Below are 24,151 nucleotides of genomic sequence, written 5' to 3'. Positions count from 1 at the left end.
ACCTCTACATGGAACGTAAGGAAGCACTCCTCACCAACATCAAAATACATCAATATGCAGATGACCACAGAGTCATCCAAAAATAATTTACACGAAAAGCATCTATCGGCTCAAGCACTGTCTATCCCGCAACCAAACCTGAATATCTAGTGTATCTCTGAAGCTTAACCCTACAAACAGCAAATTCATTCAAACCCTTCAAACAGACATCGCGATAAAAATTGCCTATATCACCTACAAAGGTGTCACAACCAAAATACTGTTCTACATATCGGGAAGATAACTCAGGGGCAGCGCACTCGCCTTGGAAACAAGACGATGTGGAACAACACAGGTTTGATCCCCGTGTCCACGCTTAGAAACCTCTCGGTATTAGGCACGTTATAAATAACCAGTTACAATGATGCCAGAACATAACCAGGCTGGAAACAAAGAACTGTAAGAGGGAAGACAGAGGAAAAAGGGGTTTTCTCTGCTATGCACCCAGTCTCTGGAAGAAGTTACCAATGCTAATGAGTCTGGCCCCCTCTATCTGACACTTCAGGAAGGACCTGAAGATCCGGCTCCTCAAAGAACATCTTAGTGATCACTGAACTCAACCCTGTTCTCCCTCTGGATCTCCCCTGACCCTGCTTCATCACCCATCCTAGCTATTCTGCTACCTTTGCACCCCACTTGGAAACCGCTGGGTGCACCCCCGCCTTGCACACACAGTAACGGCCACCATGAAAAAAGCATGCACACTGGATACAGGCCTTACACAACCTTGCCTTCATGTCACAACAGCCCTATCAAACTGCTTCAGGCATGAGCTCATGCAAAGACTGTTATCAAGAAAACTCGGCAGACGGCTCAGCTGGGAGAATAACAACTGGGCACCAGAATCGGTGCAACTTTTCAGTCGTCAATGCAACTTATTAGCAATCTCCTTATTTATTTATTTAGTTTATTTTATTTTGGCCTAGAGATAAGCATATGACATAAGGGAAAGGAAAATACCAAAGGTTGCACACATAATCCGGCGTACTGCCATTTTTGTGTTGGTGAAAAGTATTTTGGGAGTTGTTGTTTCCCAATATAGGACAACCGAATTTTCCAAGTCTATTATTACTAGCCCATTCAGACTGGTGGCCCTGGCTCCAACTTTGCCCACAAGGGTTTTTGGCAGGCATTTGAGGTTTAGTGATTTTTCTCAGTTAGGTATCATGACATGTGCTTAATCTCATGGCTATTGCCTGACCTTATCAGATACAATATTAGTTATTTTTCTATTCAATTCAACATTTTTTCTTCATTCCTACCCTATGGCATAGACTGTGTCCCATTTGAGCACAGCTCCATTTGTGAGCCACAAAACCAAATGAAGCGCAGAACCATTTGGCTTCGAGAGTTTTATATTTCAGGATTTACTCGCGATTAAATTTATGAATATGTTTTTAGGCTTGAAAGTAATTTAGCAGCTCTTGTGCCCTCTAACATCAAAGTGACTGTGGCATTAGCAACAGCCAGAGAAAAGCATTCAGCCCATCACACACACACCGATACAATCCACTGCCACCCTCTTCCCTTTGTGTACTCCCCTTCTGCACATGCTTCAGATAATTCACTTCCTTCTTTTCTCCTCATTCTCCCCAATCCAGGTCAATCTACTTACTATCTTAGCCTTTTTCCAACTCCATTTAGTCCCTCTCAAAAGTTCAAGATCTGACCACACCCGGGCGGGTTCACAATACACCTTTGATTCAGGCAAGGCTTAGGTGCTGTAAGACCACTGTGGTGATGAAGGGCGCAGTGCAAATGCTGGACACCATAACATGGTTCATAGTGATAATGTGGAAAAAAAAATGTCGACTTACAAAAATGTCGAAAAAAAAATGTCGAAAACAATAATGTCGAAATCCTATAGATATAATGAAGTCAATTTTTAGAAAAAAAAATGTTGAAAAAAAATGTCATTTAGCACTATCAATAAATACATAAACAAGAAGAGTCCCCCCAACCCCCTCACCCAACACACCCCTGCCACCCCCCCACCCCCACCACCCTCTCACCCCTCATACTCAACACATTTTAATTATATATACATTTATTTATTTATGTATTCAATAAATAAACAAGAAGAGTATCATTTACTAGGGGGGGTCCCCCCCGACCCCCTTCATCAAACACCCCCCTGCCACCCCCCTGCCACCCCCCACCACCCTCTCACCCCTCATACTCAACACATTTTAATTATATATTTATTTATTTATTTATTCAATAAATAAATAAACAAGAAAAATATCATTTACTAGGGGGGGTTCCCCCAACCCCCCTCACCAAACACCCCCCTGCCACCCCCCACCACCCTCTCACCCCTCATATTCAACACATTTTAATTATTTACTGATTTGTTTCTACATTATTGCTTTTCTACATTATTTTTTTCGACATTTTTTTTCCGACATTTTGACTGTCGACATTATTGGATTCGACATTATCACTGACCACCCCATAACATATGTGTTATAGTGAAAGATTACAGTATGATTAGAGGTCCCAGCTGCTTACACGCCTCTCAAATCCCTGGATCTCCCCTCAAGAGTTGCTAATTTTGATTCAGATTTTTTTACGGATCTTGGGCAAACCTTCAAAGGAAGTTAGAGTTGGTGTGAGTTCCCGATCTTATCTGGGAGAGTGGATGGCACAACACTATACATCTGCCTTGAAATTTAAAGTGGGCTACATAGGAACCCACCCTTTCTAATTTAAATGAAGGTCTGTCTCGTGTGCTTACAAATGAAATATGCCGTTGCTTCCTTCCCCTTTTCTCTTTTTCCCCAAATCCTGATCTCCCTACCTCTGCCTCTTCCTCCCTGTCCACCACCTCTATTCCTGATCTCCCCACCTCTGCATCTTCCTCCCTGTCCATCTCCTCAATTCCTGTTCTCCCTACCTATGCCCGTTCCTCACTGTCCATCGCCTCTATTCCTGATCTCCCCACCTCTGCATCTTCCTCCCTCTCCATCTCCTCATCTCCCTACATCTGCATCTTCCTCCCTGTCCACTTCCTCAATTCCTGATCTCCCTATCTCTGCCTGTACTTCACTGTCCATCGCCTCTATTCCTGATCTCCCCACCTCTGCATCTTCCTCCCTGTCCATCTCCTCATCCCCTACCTCTGCCTCTTCCTCCCTGTCCATCTCCCCGATTCCTGATCTCCCTACATCTGCATCTTCCTCCCTGTCCACTTCCTCAATTCCTGATCTCCCTATCTCTGCCTGTTCCTCACGGTCCATCGCCTCTATTCCTGATCTGCATCTTCCTCCCTGTCCATCTCCTCATCTCCCTACCTCTGCCTGTTCCTCACTGTCCATCGGCTCAATTCCTGATCTCCCCACCTCTGCATCTTCCTCCCTCTCCATCTCCTCATCTCCCTACATCTGCATCTTCCTCCCTGTCCACTTCCTCAATTCCTGATCTCCCTATCTCTGCCTCTTCCTCCCTGTCCATCACCTCTATTCCTGATCTCCCCACCTCTGCATCTTCCTCCCTGTCCATCTCCTCATCTCCCTACCTCTGCCTGTTCCTCACTGTCCATCGCCTCTATTCCTGATCTCCCCACCTCTGCATCTTCCTCCCTGTCCATCTCCTCATCCCCTACCTCTGCCTCTTCCTCCCTGACCATCTCCTCGATTCCTGATCTCCCTACATCTGCATCTTCCTCCCTGTCCACTTCCTCAATTCCTGATCTCCCTATCTCTGCCTGTTCCTCACTGTCCATCGCCTCTATTCCTGATCTGTATATTCCTCCCTGTCCATCTCCTCATCTCCCTACCTCTGCCTGTTCCTCACTGTCCATCGCCTCAATTCCTGATCTGACCACCTCTGCATCTTCCTCCCTGTCCATCTCCTCAATTCCTGTTCTCCCTACCTCTGCCTGTTCCTCACTGTCCATCACCTCAATCCCTGGTCTCCCCACCTCTGCATCTTCATCCCTGACCATCTCATCATCTCCCTACCTCTGCCTTTTCCTCACTGTCCATCCCGCCACCCCTCCACCGATTCCTGTGCTTACCCAGGCCTCCTCTTTTTTTCTCTCTCTTCCGCCTTTAAGGACATGATTCCTTCGGGGGACTTTGACAGTGGCCACCGGACGCCTCCACTGCGTCAGCAAGATTCTTTAGTATTCCTGAGTGAGTTCTATGACATATATGACATTTTATTCTGTAAATATGTGCAATATTTGTTATACACATCTTTTTTTGTTTTAAACAATTTTGGTGAAAGACCTTCCCTCCACATATAGGTGGTTGGGCTCGTTCCCCTGCACTCACTCAGTACTAAGCAGTCAGCGTGAGAAATGTTCCAGCAAATTTTCATCCTCTGTGGGGGCACTGTAATCCCTGCATTTTAGTTGTCATAATACATATCAAGGAAGATTACAGCCAATATATTATTTTAAATATCTTTTGTAATGTAATCGGAACAGGGCTCTTTGGAAGATGCTAAGAGACGTGTTGTGATCCGCATGAAAAATACGACGTCGGGACTGAAGATTACTAACAGCGACAATTGATCCGCATATTCTATTGTCTTATCCCTCTCTGGGGGGGAGTGCGCGTACCACAGACATCCATAAAGAGGGTGCTCCTCCACCCACACCTGGTCCCTTGCTATCCCTTTTCGGTGCTCCTGCGTGATTTCAAGGTTCATCTCTTCTATGTAGCGCAAACACTAATTATCCCAGCTGTAATTAGTGAGATCATTAAATACCGGCTCACTCATCACTCTACCTTGTGTCGGGTCATGGTTTTCCCAGAAGACCTTAAGCAGTTTCTCAAAGCTGATGTCTTCCGCCTGGTAGACGACGCGTACTACTTCTGCGTGGCCTGTATTCCCTGAAAAGCGAGAACAATACGGTTAATAGAGACATTAGAGATGCTTAGCAAGACTTAAGACAGATACCTCAAATGGCTCATAACAGAGCTTTCCTTTCAGCGCTAATCTTTCTTTCAGCTCTAATCCCTGTGTCATTAAGACTGATCCTTTTTCTGCCTGTACATTCCTTCGGCCAGAAGCAGAATTTCTCTGACTCGCCAATCAAATTATTTTGCTGGTAAAGCAGAAACATAAACTCAAACCACACACCTGTTTCATTCGTGTTGCCACAGCCCTTGATTGTATGCTCTTGCAGTAGACATGTGCAACAGATCCAAAGACATTGAACCTAGTGGGGTTCTGAACTTTCAAATACGAAATCAGCATCAATACAAAATATATTACTTTATGAAATATTTTAAACTGTAAAAACGGAATGTAAGAAATTAGGCGGGGCCTGGTTTGTGTCATCCAGGATTTTACTTAAAGTGCAGCCCCTGTGCAAACTCACCTCGATAGTACTCAGTGGGTCACGGGGCGGGCCCCCTCTGTAGTACCACAGTGGGCGATGATGCAGCGCACTCTCATCCTGAATTGGAAATAATCTCATTTCTGTTTCTTCCCCTCCCCTAAACGTGAACCAGGCTGAAATTAACCCTTAGTGTAACTGTGCGGAGAATTATGGGGGAGACGGCGGGAATCCACCTTCTGCTGATGCAGTTGGGCATGACGGAAAAGTTATATAATACATGCATTTGACACAGCTGTACTGTATAAAGAAACAGGAAGTTTGATGCCATTTACAAGAAAGTCCTGGGAGCCCATCTACCGAGAACAAACACGGCAAAACAACCTGTTTCTATGGGAAAGTACCCACTTAGGAGGGTCTACGAGCACGTTTTACCTCACTATACCTTTCACAGAGGAGAAATATCCATTTGCAGAAATGCCCCTGTGGGTGGGACCAGACTGATATGCAAATGGATATTTCTCCTAGGTGTTGGGTGCAGTGAGCTATAGCATGATTGTAGATCCTCCTGAGTGGAAGAAATTCTATATAATAGTGTGTTTGATCCATGTTCCTTCTCAGTAGAGTGGCTCCCACACTCTTGTTTAATGTTGTAAAACTAGGGATTTCACTCTAAGAAACCAAGGGTAATCCAGATGTGGACACCTTGCTCTCTATGCCTTAGAGAGGCTCAGCTTCACCTCACAGAGGAGGCCCAACAAGGCCGAAAGCAAGTGTCTTTTGCTTCCACTGAATTAGTATTTAATGGTGAAGTGTCAAAAGAATACATCCCCAACATGTATCCCGCCCACCTCCCCCATCCCCAACACCCTTCCTCGCCCACCTCACTATCTCCAACACACCATCCCCAACACATCCTCTCCAACACCTTTTCCCACCCATCTCCCCGTACCCCAACACCCATGCCCTCCCACCTCCCTTGCGCCTTTGAAAATCCCCAACACCTCTCCCGACCCTCCTCCCCATGCCCAACACCCCTACCCCCACCAACACCATCCCCAACACACCTCCTTACCTCCCGACCCCCAACACACCGTCTCCAACATCCCTCCCACCCACCTCCCACAACCCAAACACCCATGCCCATAAAAATAGCATCATGACATGTCACTTCTGTGGCCTCTTGCCAGCCTGCCAGACGCTGTTGGGGTCAGATGGTGTAATGAGTGCTGCCTCGTGGTGCCAGGCCTTTCCGACTGGGTGACAGAGGTGGAGGGCTCGGATTCCTGGCCTCGGATGTGTTGCAATGTCAGGTGCATGCATGAATGAATGAACTCTGCAAAGGCTGATATGCCTTCGGTATGCTCCCTCATCCTGTGCCCAACAGTAGTGATGTCAGCAGTTGACACAGAGAGCTATTGGCACTGGCGGTCCAGGGACCAGGAAGTCCTCCTGGATGATCCGTGGACACTGTTCCTGATGGACCGCAGGTGCTGCACCTGCAACTCTGGCAGGATTTCTATTGACACCAGACGCTACTCCATGGCATCCAGGTTCACCCAGATTGGAGCCAGTGAGTGCTGTGACAAAGGCTGTGCAATCTGCAGAGGGGCAGGGATGAAGCAGGGTGACCTGAAGCATGCGTCTTCCTCCTCCTCATCTGGCGTGCCATTGGTACCCATGTCTGCCTGGTGCTGGTGATGCCTGCCTGACACAGGTGATGAGAGGGTGCTGTGAGAAACCAAAGGGCATCTCACCCGCTAGTCCTCAGGGACTTGTCATCCAGGTGGCCAGAACAGGGCAATCGCTTTTGGATCCAGTTCCTGCGGGTGGACCACTGCGGGTGGATCACCTGGGTGAGGGGTCTTTGTGGAGCGGGGGTGAGACAGCCGATGGTGAGACGCGCTATTCCCTCCTTTTTTGTTCATCTACCCCATCCTACTTTGAAGGATTTTTCAAAGGCTCAACTCCCCCCTCCTTTTTACGCAAACACTGGGCTGAGGAAGAGGGACAGAGTAACCAGACTAACTCTCTCACATCATAAAGACATGTCCCGTTAATTGGGTCAGGCAAAGTCAGGCACTTTACACTAAGTGCATCCACCTGATACAAGTTAGCTCTCCTCACACAAATAAAAGGCAACACATAAAGACACACTCTGTGCAAGGCGGAATACGAGTATGAGCAGAACATCTGGGATGAAGACACACCTACTGAAGCAGAGCAAAGGACCAAGGGATGAGCGCAGCGGGCCGAAAACGCCAAGGGTTCCCTACTGGAGGCCGTTGCATCCGACTGATCCGAAGAAGCGCACACAGCCATTGAGTTGGCCAGCGACCCGAGAGACTGGTGAGTCTTAAAGCAAATGAAGTAGTAACATTATATCACAAGTGAAGGCTGCACGCGTGTGAATGAGAAAGGCAAACCTGTGAATGAACTTTGAAGTAAAAGGCAGCTGTGAGATCAGCGATACTAAGTAACAGAGTGGTCTGGCGAAAGGAAGTAGCCCATTCATAAGTCTCTGTGAAAGGTATATTGTATGAAACTATAAAGCGAACAAACAGCAAAAGTGAATTAAGCAAAAGTAAACATGAACTCTGAGTCTAAGTGGTCCTGCAGTGGTCTGTAAAGAGAGCCACGCACATTCGAAAGTCTTGGATATCCGAGAGGGCTCAGAGTGTGATTGAGGGAGACCCGAAGTACAATAAGCTTGGGGAAGGGAGCACCCTGGCAAGTTTGTGTTGAACTGTGACGTGAAAGATCTGAGCCCGAGAGGGGGGGGGGGCCTACATGAACTGTTTGCTGTAAGATCTGAGCCCAGCAGAGAGGGACCTTTGTGAACTTTACGTTGGAATAGAAGTTTGAAAATCAAGAAGGATACTTTACCGTGGAAGGCCAGGCGGGCCTCAATCCATGGTTCGGCATGGCTTAGAGTGTTAGAAACCGAGCCAGAGTGTGTCATCCTACCTACAAGAGCAGCCTTACTCCGTGAGGTTTAACGTGAGGAGGAGAGCTGGTTCAAATACCTTTATTCTTTTGAACAATTAAATTTCTTTTGCATTCATTTCTCCTTTTTACACTTTTTGTACAAGAGATAGGGCAGGCATTAGGTTTTTGTAAGCATGTGCCATTTTGATTTGACAGACTCCACTAGGACTGTTTTGTTTATCATTTGAGGGTCGAGACTACTCCCATCTTAGTTATAGAGCAAATTAAGAGTTTTTCCGACCAGAAGATTTTCAATAAAGATTTTACAAATGATATCCATTGTGTCAGTGTCATACTTGTGATACCATGCCTTCCCTACAGTGCCACTGGGCAGATCGGTGGGTTCAGGTGTGTGACCATGCTGCCTTTTGAGGATCTCCATAGGGGCTGGCTGTGGTGTGACTGTCGCAGCTGCTGGGAGTGCAGAATCTGCAGCAGCATGTGGAGTGCCTCCTGTGCCATCTGCAGAGCTGGTGGAGGGGCCACTGGACACAGATGTGGGGAGACTGGGTGTCACCACCCTTAGCATGGCTAACACGGTGCTGGTCTCATGTGGCCACGGTGCCTACCTCCTGCTCTTCCTCCAACTACTCCCATGGCCGACCTGTGCAGGGGTGGAGGTAGATCCACTGCCAGCAGTGGAGGTCTCCTGGGCCATGGAGGGCCCTGCCCCTTCAGCCGGAGTTGACTGTGTACCTGTTGGGTGGATAATGACATGCAGTCAGGCATATTAGTAAGTGGGCTAGCAGGGCACTCACGCAACAAGAATTATCTTTCTACACACATTTTGTATGATAGGCAGGATGAGTTTCAGGCCAATGCGTACAGCTGCTAGGTGGGAGTAGTGTCTGCTGAGGGTGTACACGGCACATGCATGTGCACATTGCCTGTCGGCCTGCCAATATTGGTTGTTGTTGTGGTGGCACAGGGGATTAACTTTGCAACATGGACTGCCACAACACACATTGATGCTTCTCATGGTTCCATGGCTTCACATGCACATTTCCCCTACAGTGCATGTGTATTTCAACAATATCACACCTTCTCTGACACATGCATGGAGTCACTGTGCCTTTGTACTGATTGCCATGTGGTTGTCCATTCCCCTGCCCATTGTGCTCATATATGCTGGGGAACGCATGCTTTTGGCCAGTGCATTCATATGGGAGTGGAGACTGAAAAACCCACCGCTATCCCCTTGGCTGTTTGCTCCAACTTCAGCATTGCTGATCCCCTATCCTTTCCATCCATTCCATGTGGAGGGTGAGGCAGGCCTTTTCCTCCCAGGTGTTAGAGCAAGGGGTTCCACAGTGCCACCTCCTGTGCCAGAGGTCTCTCGTCTTTGCCTGGTGATGAAGATGTGGACTCTGGCCTTCAGGTCATTCCACCTCTTTACAGCAGTCTTCACTATGGGAACTACAATGCCCACTGCGACCTCCCCGATAGTGGCCTAGATGGCAGCCTTCCTCTAGACAGAGGTCCTACGCTGCCTGCTCCCATACAGTTCTTAAGCATGGCAGACAACCTCATCCATCAGCACTTGGAGGTCTGACTCCATGTTTTTTTTTTTTTTTGCACAGCTTCATCTATGGCACGTTTGTTTCCTCTTTTTCTGGGACATGATTCTGGCAAGTCTTGTTTCTGGATGGAAACAGGAAATGGGAAATTCAAAAACAAATGTACTTATAAAAGGTAGCTGCCGCCAGGCTTCCCATTCTGGCGTTTACGCGATTTCCACCAGTGGTAATTCCGCTGGCGATAATTCCACTGGTTGTAATTCCGTCAGTAGTATTAGCATCCAACATGCCAGCAGTAATGGTAATTCTACCGAATATGGGTGGAATTGCTGCCCGAAAGCCATTTACAGCAGTAATTCCACCAGACCGAATTACGCCAACGGTTTGTGTGCGCTTCCGACACTTATGATATGGCAGTAATTCTGCCAGACACCACAGTGGTAACGGTAATTCCGCCACGGCAGAATTAACGTCGTATTACCATCTATTAATTCCACCCTTTTTCATTCTCCATTTTCTCGGTAGCATCCACATGCTCAGGCTGCTTGTTTTCCTTGTTTCTTTCTCCATGTGATGGGGAGCTTTGCTCCCAATTCGGTTTGGGTGGACTTCTCTGTCTCTCCTGCTCCCCATGCAGTCCCTTCTCTCTTTCAGTTTATTTTATGTTAGCCCACCATTAGCCTGGTGTATGTCTGGGGTTGGGAAATTGGGTGTCTCATCTCTGAAAGTAAAAATCCAAGTCCATTCTATTTCTGTTCTTGGTCTCAATCCCCTGGTTTCAGACCAGGTTTGTTGGTTGTGCCCAGGTGCATTTTGGGAGCTGAGGGTCTGAAACAGGCAAAAGAGAGCTCTGGCTGGAAAAGTGGCTCACATGCATTGTGGAATGGACAGTTGTACCAGCTATCGTACGCAAAGCACACTCCTGGGGTAGGGACTGAGGTCCCCAAACTCTCTCACCCCACCTCTGAGAGGGGTCATCGTCCCCCCCGTGACAGGGTCATGACTCCAACCCTGACACAGGGTGCATTATGTGACAGGGCGAGGTAGAAATGTCTTTCATTTCAACCTCTGAATCTTTGTGAGTGAGTTATCGTGGGAATGTCCACTGGCATATGGATCCCTCAGTAAGGGTGGACAATGCGATGGATCCTCCAGTTCCTGATCTTCTACGAAGGTGACTCGCAGGCTTAAGGCTGGATTGGTTTTACTAGTATTGGGGTCCCCTCTTATTGACGTCACATATATGTGGGGTATAGGGATTTGGGAAAAGAAAGGAGATAACTCATCATAGCTTAGTCCTTCACACGCAAGGCCATCTGCCTCAGAGAGATGGCATGGACTGGAGGGAGAGCTCTAGGACTCCCACAGTCTACTGCTTCCAGGTGGCATATGGCCCTGGTAACAAGGACTTGGTAGGCAGGCTTTTCTGGTCCGCGGTGACCCCTCCATGCTTGGCTTGTGTGTGCGTGCGTCTAAAGCAAGCCCGCACATCAGTAACAGTTTCCATTATGTCTCGTGAGCTCATCGTTGTCAGTTTCCAGCAAATCCACTGAGCGTGCAGATGGCCAGTTTAAATAATAGCCCTTTTTCAAATTACTTCAATCCATACTTAGAAGATCATCGCCTCTTCACATTATGCCCCTTTTGCACATAACATCTAGATTCCGTTAGGCCCCACCTCATGGTGGGTTTCCATTATGCCATTATGTTCCCTTAACCCATGATTATACAGACAGACCTGCCCTGTGCAAGCAGGTTGTATATTCTGTTGCCAGTTGTAGAAAGCACGTAGACGAGTGGTCCACCATAGTGGCCTGGTGCCTCGATGGTAGTGAGGCTGTATCCAGCAGTAGACACAGAAGAGTCTGCCCCCTAGGGCATGTCTAATATTATTTCTGGTGGGCTGGGATTGGCCGAAATTCCATCTCCCAGACTGCCATGGCCAGGCTGCAATGATGGTGGTTATGGGTGGGGCCAATGATAGCACCTAATTCCAGGAACATGCTCATGGCACATGTTCGTTACATTAGGTTTAGCATTAGTGCAGCGTCAGTATATGCACCAGTGCAAGACCTCTCCTCTTTCCAGTGCAAGGACAGCAGAAATTGGGCCTTGCACCTACGTTGTAGCACCAGCACAATGACCACACATGTCTTTTCCTAGCCCCGGTACAATGACATGTCACAAGGAAGACGACTACATATGACTGTATTAACTGCACATGGTTGTATTTCTGTTCATTATTTTCCTTCTTGGGTTCAAGGAGGTTTTTCACTGGGAAGTCATGGTTGGTGATAACATGCATTTGGTGTTTGTGGTTGACAAGGAATGTGCGACTGCATAGTAGACTGTGATTCAAGAGGTGTATCTGTGCCAGAACCCGACTGAACAGTACAGGATATTTGTGTTACTATTGTTTCATGCATTTTGCCTTATTTTGATCACCGTCTTCACACATTTTGTTGTTGGAACAAAGAAGACATGGATCAGAAATTAGCCAGACAAAGCCTCATATGGTTTACATATTTTATTTAGGTATTTGTTACAAATAAAGCCAGAACAAATAATAAGATGCAGGAATGTAATGTGAAGGATAGTTAAGATAGCCCCCCCCCCCCAACCCAGGTCCTGTTCTTTCAGAACTTCTTATTCTTGACATAATAGGTTGGTGTTTAAGTTCAGCAGCACAAACAAAGTACCAGAAAAGGCAGCTTGTGTCCTCTACAGTCCAAGAAGCCACTCCCAGCAATTCCTAGGGGGGTTTCCAGCCATTCACAGCGAAGGGTAGGTAAGTGGCCCCTTGCTACTGCTGAAACTCATCCTGCAAAAGGAAGTCGTTTCAAAGGTTCAGAGAAATGCTCCCTGATTCACAAATGCCCGCTCATTACACAATGTTGCCAGTCCATGGTGAAAAATGCACATTTACTATCCCTTGCAGAGGATACAAAGTTGGAAATGTGCAGAGAACAAGTATTCTGTCCACATCCAGGAGGGGTGCAGTCTCTGTTGGGGGATTTGCCAGCAGTGGGTTCAACTGTATCCACGAGATGCCTTTAAAACCCATATGTTCTGTTGCAAAATACTCCAGTGTAGAGAAGGAGAAATGTGAAAGGGTGAGAGCGATTGTTTCCCCCCTCCATACCCCGTGAAGCCCAAAGGCCTTCATATGACTACAGTGTTGCCTGTTCCGTTTTCTGGCAGGATGTTTACCCATAAATGATACAAACGTACTAACCCACTGCTTACCGGCCAAGTGTTCCCTCGCAAAAACTACACAGTTGCAAAAATACAAAGCAACATTATATTCACATGGAGGAAGTTAGACGAGACTGTCTACCAGGTTTGCATGCTGGGTTAACAGGGGATTTGTGTCCTTACTAGGCAGTGCAGTTCTGTAACCGTAAGGGGGTAGTGGATTGCAATTTGGCAGCCAGGCCCGATAAAGACTTGATCCAGCCTTAGAGTCTGAAGTATGTTAAGTTGAACTCCGGAAAATGAACCAATACCATCTCTCACCAGTTTCAGAAAGTCTAGAACCTCAAAAAGAGCACAACTGGCAGGAGGGATCACAATTCTAGAACACTCAGATAACTCAGTCGATCAGAGGGGGTTGTGGGAAAGGGATGTTGGAGATCAGAAGCATTTGGTTGGTCAGAGAAGATAGGAGAGTATAGAGGATGGAGAGGCAGAGCACATTGGAGAGACAGGGAAGTAAAGTTGGAGAACAGGCTGGTCCACAAGAGTTTGGAGAAGGGTAGTAGTATTGAGGAGGAGGTGGCAACATCAGGAGGATGAGATAATATCATCAGTGGCAGGAGTGGTACTGAAAAGGCGGGGATGTCGTGGAAGCGGTATTGAAGAGGAGGTTGCAACATCAGCTGGTCTAAGTAGTACTGTGGGGCAGGTGGTAACAACAGGATTTGAAGGCGATATCAAAAAGTAGGTGGTAATATCAGGAGGTGGAAGTAGTCCTGTGAAATATGTAGTAACTTTAGTAATTGAAGGTGGTATTATATAGGAGGTAACATCAAGAGTGGAGGGGTAATCTGAAGGAAATGGTTTGGGTGAAAGGCCTAAAAGGAGAAAGACCACATTCAGGAGTAGCTAGAGGGATGACCTTGGAGGGTGGAAATGGAAAGTAACCATCAGGAGAAAAGGGGTGGGAATGACATTCGGAAACATTTGGATGACAACGAAAAGGCTAATTGTAGTGAACCTCAGACTAACTATTGCAACCTTCCCAGGCAGCCCAAGAATGTGCTGGTAGGCCAGGTCGCCTCTAGGCAGCCACAGGAGGTGAAAAGAGGAACAAGAGTGGGGCAAAGAGAATATGTCAGGAGTTGGAAGGCAGAGGGGAAAGAAGCAGAAGGGGAATACTATGAGGCAGAACAAAATGCTCTCATCTCCACCTCTCTGCTTTTCTTCAAGAAGACAGGACACTTACCCAGTTGGTTGAAGGACTGTTGGCTAAAGTGTCTTTCGGTACGGGATCCTGCGGCCCACAACTAGTTACTACATGAACAAAAGGTTTTGTAATCTAAAAACCTGCTATTTAAGAAACGCTGCAAAGAGGGGAATAAACACTTTTTCGGCGCTGTGGAACATTGGAATGACTGGGAGGACCTTGCTAAAGTTAACAAGGCCAGGGAGGCTGGGGAATCAGGCCATCAAAACAAAATATTTGTTAAAGAACCTGTTTTATGTAATTTGGCCTATCCTGTTTACTTGTACTGTAATGGAAAAGTTAAAACTGACACCTTGGGTCTTTCTGTACTTCTTGGTCCTAGCTAACCACTGTGCGACAGCTCCCAGTAAGCTTAGTATTCCCAGTAATGCCCCAAATCGGCATTCCTATTAAGCTCCCGGTTAGAAACGTCCATACCTTGTAAACTCCCAGTTGGACACTTTCAGTAACATTCCCATTTCTAATTAGCTCCCAGTTTAGCAATCATGACACATTTCCAGTTTACCATTACCAGTAATGTGAGTGCTCAGAAATGTTAGACAGACACAAAGGTATAGTTTTCTCAATGTATGGCATTTTATTAAAACTTGAAAGGGATGAGATAAATGCCCATCTGTTCCTACCTAGCCAATGAAAACTAAAGAAAGATAAACTAGTATCCAAATGTATCTGACTCTCACATCATACATACAACCAAAGCGCATAAGGAAAATATATCTGACTTCAGTTCAGCAAAATGTTGCAAAGTTCAAACGTATAATGAATTACTCCAAAGTACTTCCTGTGACCAGGGTTTGATTCCCTACGCCTGGACCAATTCAGAAAGTCTTTTGCACAGAGTTAGATTCAACAAAGTTCTATTCAGTTCAACACAAAGGGCCTCATCACGAGTTGGGCAGTAACGCCGGCGCTAATAGCGCTGGCGCTATCTGCCCTAGTGCCAAACCCACCAGCGATATTAGCACCGGATCACGGGTTTGGTGGAACTGGAAATCTCCATTCCCCATTGAGCCCATTCGAGAATGCCCCATTCCCCATTGGGCTCAATGGGGAAATTTCGTGCTCTTACCGCCGGCGGGTTTCCCGCCGGCGGTATGAGCGCGAAATTTCAGCGGATTCCCCCCCCAGCTAAGAGCTAAGTTGCCTGTCTAAAATATCTCATGACTGTTGGCAATGTGTGTTACGGACTTCAGCAAGCTGACATCTCAAGAAAGCAGAATTGTGCCCTTGTTGCCTCTTTACTGCTGTTTGATAGGCTCTTGGCTGTTGCCAATGTCAAGTTGATAGCTCATCAAAGGAATATTGTGCCCAAGGTGCCTCTTTACTGCTTCTTGATAGCCTCTTGGATATTAGCAATGTGGATTACAGGTTTCCCCAAGTTGATATCTCAAAAAAGGACAATTGTGCCTCTTTACTCCACTTGTTCAGTATTCAAATGTACCTGCTCTGCTACTGCAATCAATTCTGCTTGGAGCGCCCCAGGGTTACCTTTTCATTCAAGCCAACTCACCGGTCTCCTACAGATTCTTTGCTTAACTTCTGGCTGATGTGGTGCACCATCTGCGGTCTGACCATACCTTTGACAGCTCCCGCGTAGCTTCAGCTGTCTACACAGCTCATCGCTGGAGCTCCACCGGCTCTGTTGAGTCTCACGTCCTTCCGCACACCTGCAAAGCTCACGTCTGGTCAGGAGCACGTCTCCCACATGGCTGGGCTTCTCTCCCTATTGCCGTCCATGACTCTGCTTCCTACTGTGCATACTCTGCAAAACTGCATGCCTTTTCTTCTTGCCTCGGCTTCTGCTAGCGCTCTTCCTTCTGCTTCCTCTCTCCAGACTGCTTCTGCCTCTGCTGCTGCTTTCTCCATCTTTGGCTCATTGTGGCATTTAAATGTCCCACATAGGTGCCTTACTTCAAAACAACTAGCCCGCACATTGGTTTCAATAGCACCTCTGATCTTTACTAACTATTGGTCCCTCTTCCTCGTCCCAGTAACACTAGCATTATAGATCCTGTAGTCCATAGTGGTTTTGGTTCTTTTACATTTATTTATTTCTGATTGCTTTGTAAACTGGGGTTATCATAGTTAGGGGATGTTATATAAATGGTTTGTGAATTAACATTGGGGTTCAGACTTCTACCCAAGACAGAATCATGATAATTAGAGGATGTCACATTCAATTCATGAACTCCCAAGGTACAAATGTTATTCTGTCTGGATGACTTTCATAGAATGTTCTTTGGGTTGTTTCATGGGAGGGGTGTGTGCAGTGGCAGCAGGCCATTAAGTATTTGGGAACGCTAGGGTCCTCATCCTCGTGAGAGGACGAACACTGCATCCCTCCCAAAGGAGTCACCACTTCCCCTTGACAGCCATCCCTTCCCATGAGATCCTCACTCGTAATACCACCCGTGGGGTTAGGATCAGGTAGCGGCTGCCATCCCCAGGCGATACGAGAGGTGATTCTAGGCTGGGGGTCAGTGATGACTCAGCAGAATTCATCACAATAATCTCATCATTCCCAGTAAACCTGATATTGTGCTAGTTTGACATATTGAGTAATCTCAAATTGACATTCACATTAAATTCCCAGTTAGTAATTTACAGTAAGCTTGACATTCCTAGTAAGATCCTACTGTGGTATTCCTAGTTCATTCACATTTTGACACTAGCAGTAAGCCTCCAGATTACACAATTCCAGTATAATGTTCTGTAAAGGAAATGGATCCGGATATCATGGAGAACAAGCTGCGATTGAGAAAACCCTGCTTGTGTAGCTGAAACTGAAAAGACAACACACATCTATTTCCTCAATATAACATAATGAAAAAAATAAGCTTTTCCAAATTCTCAGGAGCAAATGAGTACTTAATGTCCCAGAAGGTGACAAGTGCTTCGCTGTTGATGATCTAAAATGAGCTGATGGGTTAGAAATTATCCTTCCTTGCTTCCTAGTAGGATCGTTGTCTGTCTTCCCTCTGTTCCCCCTCCCTTGCCTCGTCGCGCCTTGAAACACTTGTGTATACGTGTAAAGGCACGTTATAGATGCCACATAATATTATATCATATCACATCCCCCTGTGCCTGGGGACGCGTTGCTTTTTCACATATTTTAATAGAGCATGTCTATTTATGATTTAGGAAGCACTTCTTCAAATAGGCACACAGAGGAGGCATAAACGGAATCTATAGTTGTACTTATTGTGATGAAGCAGAGGTGATCATCCTAAAAACCCTGGCCTGGAACCCTTTTCATGTGGCCACGGAAAGGCATTCGCTACGTGAACCTGACCATGGGGGTGGTAGTATTCGGGAGGATCACATGGGAGGGGACCCGGGTCAGGCAGAATGGCAAAACCCGCTGAACAATTTCCTTAATGACCATACAGTTTTAACGGCCTATTGTGAAATTGAGGACTCTTATGTTAAAACAACTAGGAACATTGTGGACTTCAAGTACCATAATGCTCCTAGTACTGAGAAATGGAAGAGGGGTCCAGAGTTACCAAAATGTAATGTGCAGTCTAGTTGTTATAAGGACCCACACCTGAGCGGGACCTTTCAACATTTAAGGGTCTTTCCGGTGTGGGCCATAGAGAAGAAGCAGAGGCAGCAGAAGAGCCAGAACCAGCAGGAAAAGCAGAGAATGGAATCACTGCTGTGCTGACAGTGGTACACTGAGCAGAGAGCCTGGTGGAGTTTGGGATCCCTGGTGAATGCAGAGCATGAACAGCGGGAAGCGGTATCAAGGCCGGCGACCATGAGGGAAAGAGAAACTACCTGGGTTCTACAACCCACTCCTTTGCGACTTTCAGGGTTGTGCAGGCTCCGTTGACGGTCAGCACGAGCAGTGGTAGCCAGTCAGGAGCTGTCAAACAATGCAGGAGTGCGACAAGTGAAGAGGAGCAACCAGCGTGTCTGAAGGAGACACCAGGAAAGACCAGTGAGTTGGCCTAATGCAGATGAGCCTGGGGCACAACGAAAGAGACAGCTGAGTAGTTTTAAATACCAAACATTTTAATTTAAGCAAACTGGGAGCAACTCTCCTGGTATGAGATATTGAATAGGAGAATATTGTAACCCGCCTTGCCAAAGCCAAACTGGGTAACATTCAACACAGGAATATTATAGCCAGCATTGCCAAAGCCAAAGAGGGCCAATAATAAAACAAAAGAGATATAACTTTCCGGAAGAGAGATATCTAAAAAAAAGCAGACATTGTAACATACATTGCCAAAGCCAAAGAAAGCTAATAGTGACACCAAGGCCAGTTGAATTTAACAGTCCTATATCAAGCTACCTTGAGGGAGGGAGTTGTAAACCACATTAGCCACATCCCAAAAGTTGTGCAAAGGAAAGTCAGATACAGCAGGAGAAAACCCCTCTTTGTAACAAGGAATAAGGAGGAGAGAAGTGTAACCTGCATTGCTTGCAGCAAACAGACCAATGTGAGAACTATTGTCCTTTTGTGTAGCATGTTGGAGAAAGAGAATGTGTGCCAATTGTGTTAACACGCCTTACCACAGAGTACAAGTTGTAGTAATAGGAGTTTTTATCCTGGCAGGAGAGTAAACCAGGAAAGGGACAAATAGTGGTTTGTCCTGGGAGGCAAGTGGACCAGGAAGTAGATAACTTGAAGTAGTGTGAATGTGGTATAAGGTTGTGGTGGAAAAGAAGTGGCAAATCCACTACAGTGTTTGATGAACTGTTGTATAACCATCCTGACTAAGATGTTGTTTCTAAAGAAGAAATCTGATGTAATAATAATTGATTGATCTTCAGACAACATTTACTTTGACTTCGCGTTGACTTCTGACTGGAGGTGTGAACAGAAAGCCTTTCTGATTCACCAAGCAGAAGGTTGTGGAAACTTGAACTATTTTTTGCAAGTGTGAAAACCCTTTTGAACTGGGACAGTCACTTTGCCAAGTAGAGGATGTATTGAAAGAAATTAACTTTTACCAGGAGTGAAACTTGGCTGTGAAAATAACTTTTCTGAAACTGAACTTTGGTTGTAAACAACTGGAAATGATCCAGTGGAAGGGGATTCCCAAGGATTCCTGATTATAACTGTTGTGTTTGAACATATATGTCACTTTGTGAAGCTAAATCGCCAAATAATTTGTGTATAATTTTGTTGTGTGTATAAGTGGGAGGGACAGATATTTTGGACATTAGATCAATTTCCTTTAGCCTTACTTTGTCAGGTAAGGAAACCTTTGTTAGGCTAGGGAAAGATAGGTGTTTGTCTCACCCCTTAATATTTAATAAAATGGCTACTTGTGACAAACTTATATCTAAGTGTCCGTCTCACATGTCTGACCCCTCACACTATATAATGCAAGCATTTGTATGCTCTTCGCAAATAGGTTACATCTTTTTTCAGGCAAGTGAAGGAATGGTGAAGGGATCTTTTGACTTGCACAAATAAATGTTTGGTAAATGTGAGCCCATGTAAATACGTATATTTTCCCCTTTTTTAAAACAGTGCTTGAAAACAATTTGAATTAATGTAGCCTGACATGCACTAATACAGACAGAAATATTATAATATATTCTGAAAATCTGCTTTTTCTTCACATAATTGAGAGACATCAATAGCTAGCTGTGCTTGTGCATAAGGTTTTGATACACCCATCCACACTATAAACTTCACCTTAGAAGAGTCTGTACTAGCCATCATTTCTAAGCCACTGCATAAAGAAGGACATCATGAACGGGGTCGTTAAAGGGCTCTTTTCCAACATCTAATTATCTGTTCATCCAGGATTTCGTTCTCACTTAGAAAACTGAGCCGCCTAAAGAGGATTGTCACCAGAAAGTATCAAGAACCTCTGCTGTTCTAGACTACTGTATTTACTGCAACAAAGCACCTGAATATGTACTAAATTATAGGCTCCACAATGTCTTTCTAGAATCCATGTAAATCCTCTGTTGTTCACACCGTAGTCATTTATTAAAGTGTCCAAAGTAGATGGGTATTAAACTTCACTTATAAGATTATACTTAAAGTGCGGGCAATTTGTTACCTCCGACAAAATGGTTCATGTGATGTTTTGATGTAGAGTATTCACAAACACAACTTCACTGAAGCTGGAGTTAGCCCAGCTTATATTTACACATGTACTGCAATGTTTCACGCATATGCTACTGGTGCACTCCACAAGCACATTAGCAGATCTGGAGCCAGATTACAGAAACGTTGCACCGGTGCAAGTGCAAAATTGATCCGAATTAGCACTAGGTCAAAGTTCGACCTAGTGCAAAAAATATCGAGCCAAAACATGTGCACCGTGATTAGTCACATTTTTCATGGTATACGTACTCAGGCAAAATTTGCTCTAGTGGAAAAAACACACACTTTCAATACACTTTTATATCAGGGCAAACTTTGCCCTGGTGCTAATACAGTGAAATTTTGCACTTGCACCAGTGCAAGGTTTCTGTAATCTGGCTCCTGGGACCCTGGGGATGACTCTCCCTAAAACTAGTCAATGTGTGAGACATATACAGCCCCTATAATGGTGGCAATCAGTTCATTATAATGTATAGGACTTCGTACCATCAAAACATCCAAAACTCTATAGTGAGTTTAGCGCACTGTGAAGATGGACAAAAGGCATACATTCAGCTCTATTCTGGTGTATCTATTCTGGTGTATTTGTAAGAAATGCCAGTGACAGTGAGAAAAAGCCATGATCCCTCAGACCCTTCGGTTATACCAAAATATGAGGGACTTGGGCCATTGCCTGAGTCTTCCTAGCTATGTCCACTAGTAAGAATGTGATAAAGGATGTTTCCAGGCAAGACTGTTTGAAAGAGTTGTACACATTTTGACTAGAAAGCATGACCATCAACTGGGCAGCTTTTGCATGCTGGGTTTCCAATTGGGAAGCATTTTTGTGAAAATGTAACTTCATGGTAGAGAGAGTGCCACAACGTTGTGAGTTTCTTTTTTATATACACGCCAACATGTAGAATTGTAGATGCTAAACTGTCAGGGATAAGTAGCTCCTGGGTGTAAGGATTTTCCTCGGACCAGGACTTACTCATTGTGACCCACAAGCTACTGAAATCCACTCTCATGAATGGAGTGCCTGAAAGATGGGGGAGCGTGCTTCTTCCCAAACTTCTGCATGCTCCCAAAAATGCACATGCCTTGAACCCCTCTTTCTATTGCGGTTTTGCTCTGTCCTGTTTTGGGTGAATTCTCTGTCCCTTGCCATGTGGTTTTACGAGTATTCAGTTTTTAAGTTCTTTCAATTGCTTTCTCTTTTACATTTTTGCTTTAATTTCTTCCTGTTTGCTACCACCTCTCATTTAGTGTTTCCCTATTTTTGACGCTACATCATAGCTCTCCCACTACATCAATTACTGCATTAATCTCTGTTACGGTCTCTTTAGTGCAACACAAAAAAGGAAAGACTCCTGTTTATTTTTCACAGTCACTCTGCCTGTCCCTCTGGAAGAACAAAGGGAGTTGTGGACAGACCGTCTAGAGACTCTCTGGCCACTCCCCTTGCCGATCTTGTTCAATCTGCCCGTAGACAAAATGCAGTCATTTCGTAGATGTAGGCTGGTATTTCCCTTGGTCCAAAAATAATTTAATAATTGCAACTCTCCGAATGCTTTATACACTATCACCTGTCCTTGCAATCTGAGATATTTTGGTATGACTATTAGACCTATAAAAAAAAGGGGATCATCCAACATAAATCCTGCACCAGAACAAAGAGGACAACAGCACCATCAGTCGAAATGTTTAATAACCATACTGCAGACCAATTACATTGGACAATTTTGGAAAAAGTTAAACTACCCAAGAGAGGAGGTGATATAGGAGCTATGCCCTTACAAAGAGAACAAAGCTGGATTTTCTGTTTGAAGACAGGCCACGGTGGTCTAAATGAGGCTATACACTGGCACGTGTTATCTTTCAACTAAATCGATTTTGAATGACAGTCTCATTAAATGAATGTTAGCAAGCTCCACCATTACGGCATCACCGCGATGGAGATGCGACCTGGCCATATATGAACTGCTCAGACTTCAATATGATTAGTATCATCAAGGACGTGGCAAAGATGAGGTTAGAGACAAGTGTCAAATCATGTCATAAGCCTTGATATCCCAGAAGAAACCGCACTTACAAGATGGCGCCACCATTTGATGCGGTTCCCCGCATTAATCAAAACATGCATGGTTGCTGAGAAACCACCATGTGGAGCAACGTAACTAATGAAATAACAAATGTACATCACATGACCCGGATCGATACAGGTCCTCGCTATGGTACTTGAATCTACAAGAGCCAATAATGAAATGGCATGTGCACTGCTGCAGTGGCCCATACAGCACTAACAGCAGTATTACCCAATTTGATCGAATATTATTGATCGAATGGTACATTTGACCGAATTCGGCCAGTACCATTCGATCAATTTGATTCGATCGAGTTGGGTAAAAAATACTGAACAAGGGGAGCGGGGATTGCGGGGGTGTCCCCCGCTCCACATGTTTGGTATTTCTTGCCTTGGGGGGTTGTGTGGATATCCCTGCTTCCTGAATATTGCAGGGGGTGACAAAAAAAAGAAAGGTCGTCCCTGCGGCGTCGGATCCGAGCTGCATTAAAGGGATGGAACTGATGCCTCAGGGTCAGGAGAGGGGAAAAGGTAAATTGGAGTTTGGGGGGATGTATTGGAGTGGGGGGACGTAGATTTGGTGAGTTTGGCCACAGTCAAATTGTATTCGAAGTGAAATTGATTACGGTCAATTCCGCTGCAAACAATTCTGCCATGGTCAAACAACCCAGATGTAAGCATCCATGCTCACCTCTACATATTGTAGAGTATGTACACACTGCTTTATGATAGCCCCTTTAGCTACAACCCTCTCAGCTACACGTTGTTGATTTTATATTGCAACTGAAACATTGTTTCATGGTAACAGAGATGAATAAACATAGCACCAATGGAGTCCCTCTAGGCAGATCATAAACAACAATCAAATTGTGTAACATGAAATTAGATAAATATGACCCTTGTATGATAATTCTGTAGATTTTGCAAATAATTATGACAATGTATTATTCATATACAGTCCTAGAAAAAAACAACCATATGTAATTTGTTATCTGTGCTTCCTCTTAAGTCATATGCTGACACAGTTATTGAAATATACAGTGAAGATATACTTCACAGACCCAGAAATTAGTTTGGAAACAAAATGTTTGGTCCTGATGAAAGCGGCAGAACACTTGACAGTCGCAGAAACTGGTCGACCTTGCTGCTTGAAGATATTGTTTATTTTGTGAGATACTCTATCAAGAAATTAAAATAATAATAAACATTGAATGGCGAAAAAGGGAATAGCTACATATTCATGTGTGGGTTAAATAAAATTCAAAAAATCCCCATATGAATGTAGCGCTACCATTTTTTAACTCACTGTGTATATTCACCTTGATCCTTGGGTCAAGTATAGGGTAGAATTTTGTACAACAACGTCTATGTAAGTCACTTCTTGATTTGGACAGTGATTGCCTCTAATTTTCAGATGGGAAGAAAATAATAAAAATGTAAAAACCACAATCACCTCCTGCATACATTTTGTACAGTAATAGGGTGTTCCTTGAACTATCCCTTTTAGATAGGCGGCACACCACTGCTTTCTAGGGACAGTCTCCTACATCTAAGCATAGTTCTTCTAGAGCGACAGACGGAGTGGCATTAGCACTTTGAAAATTAACAGGAGTCATCCCCTTTTTGTGTTACAATGTTGCTAAAGTGGGATGGCAGAATCATCATCCTTCCCCATTCAGCGTGACTGTCTCTTTATTGCCACAAAACGTTT

General features: G+C 45.1%; 1 protein-coding gene across 6 annotated transcripts in view; it reads right to left on the bottom strand.

Annotated features, from left to right (window-relative positions):
- MSRA (methionine sulfoxide reductase A) overlaps positions 1-24,151 on the bottom strand; it is a 1,385,155-nt gene that overhangs the window by 527,461 nt on the left and 833,543 nt on the right. For all 6 annotated transcript variants that reach the window (XM_069605714.1, XM_069605717.1, XM_069605715.1 and 3 more), the window contains exon 4: positions 4,776-4,880. In XM_069605714.1, the coding sequence (XP_069461815.1) occupies positions 4,776-4,880 (105 nt within the window). The remainder of the gene's footprint in view (positions 1-4,775; positions 4,881-24,151) is intronic.

This window comes from Ambystoma mexicanum, chromosome 4p, assembly GCF_040938575.1.
Source record: "Ambystoma mexicanum isolate Mex_15411 chromosome 4p, UKY_AmexF1_1, whole genome shotgun sequence".
Lineage (NCBI taxonomy): Eukaryota > Metazoa > Chordata > Amphibia > Caudata > Ambystomatidae > Ambystoma > Ambystoma mexicanum.
This window is presented reverse-complemented; position numbering and strand designations above follow the sequence as displayed.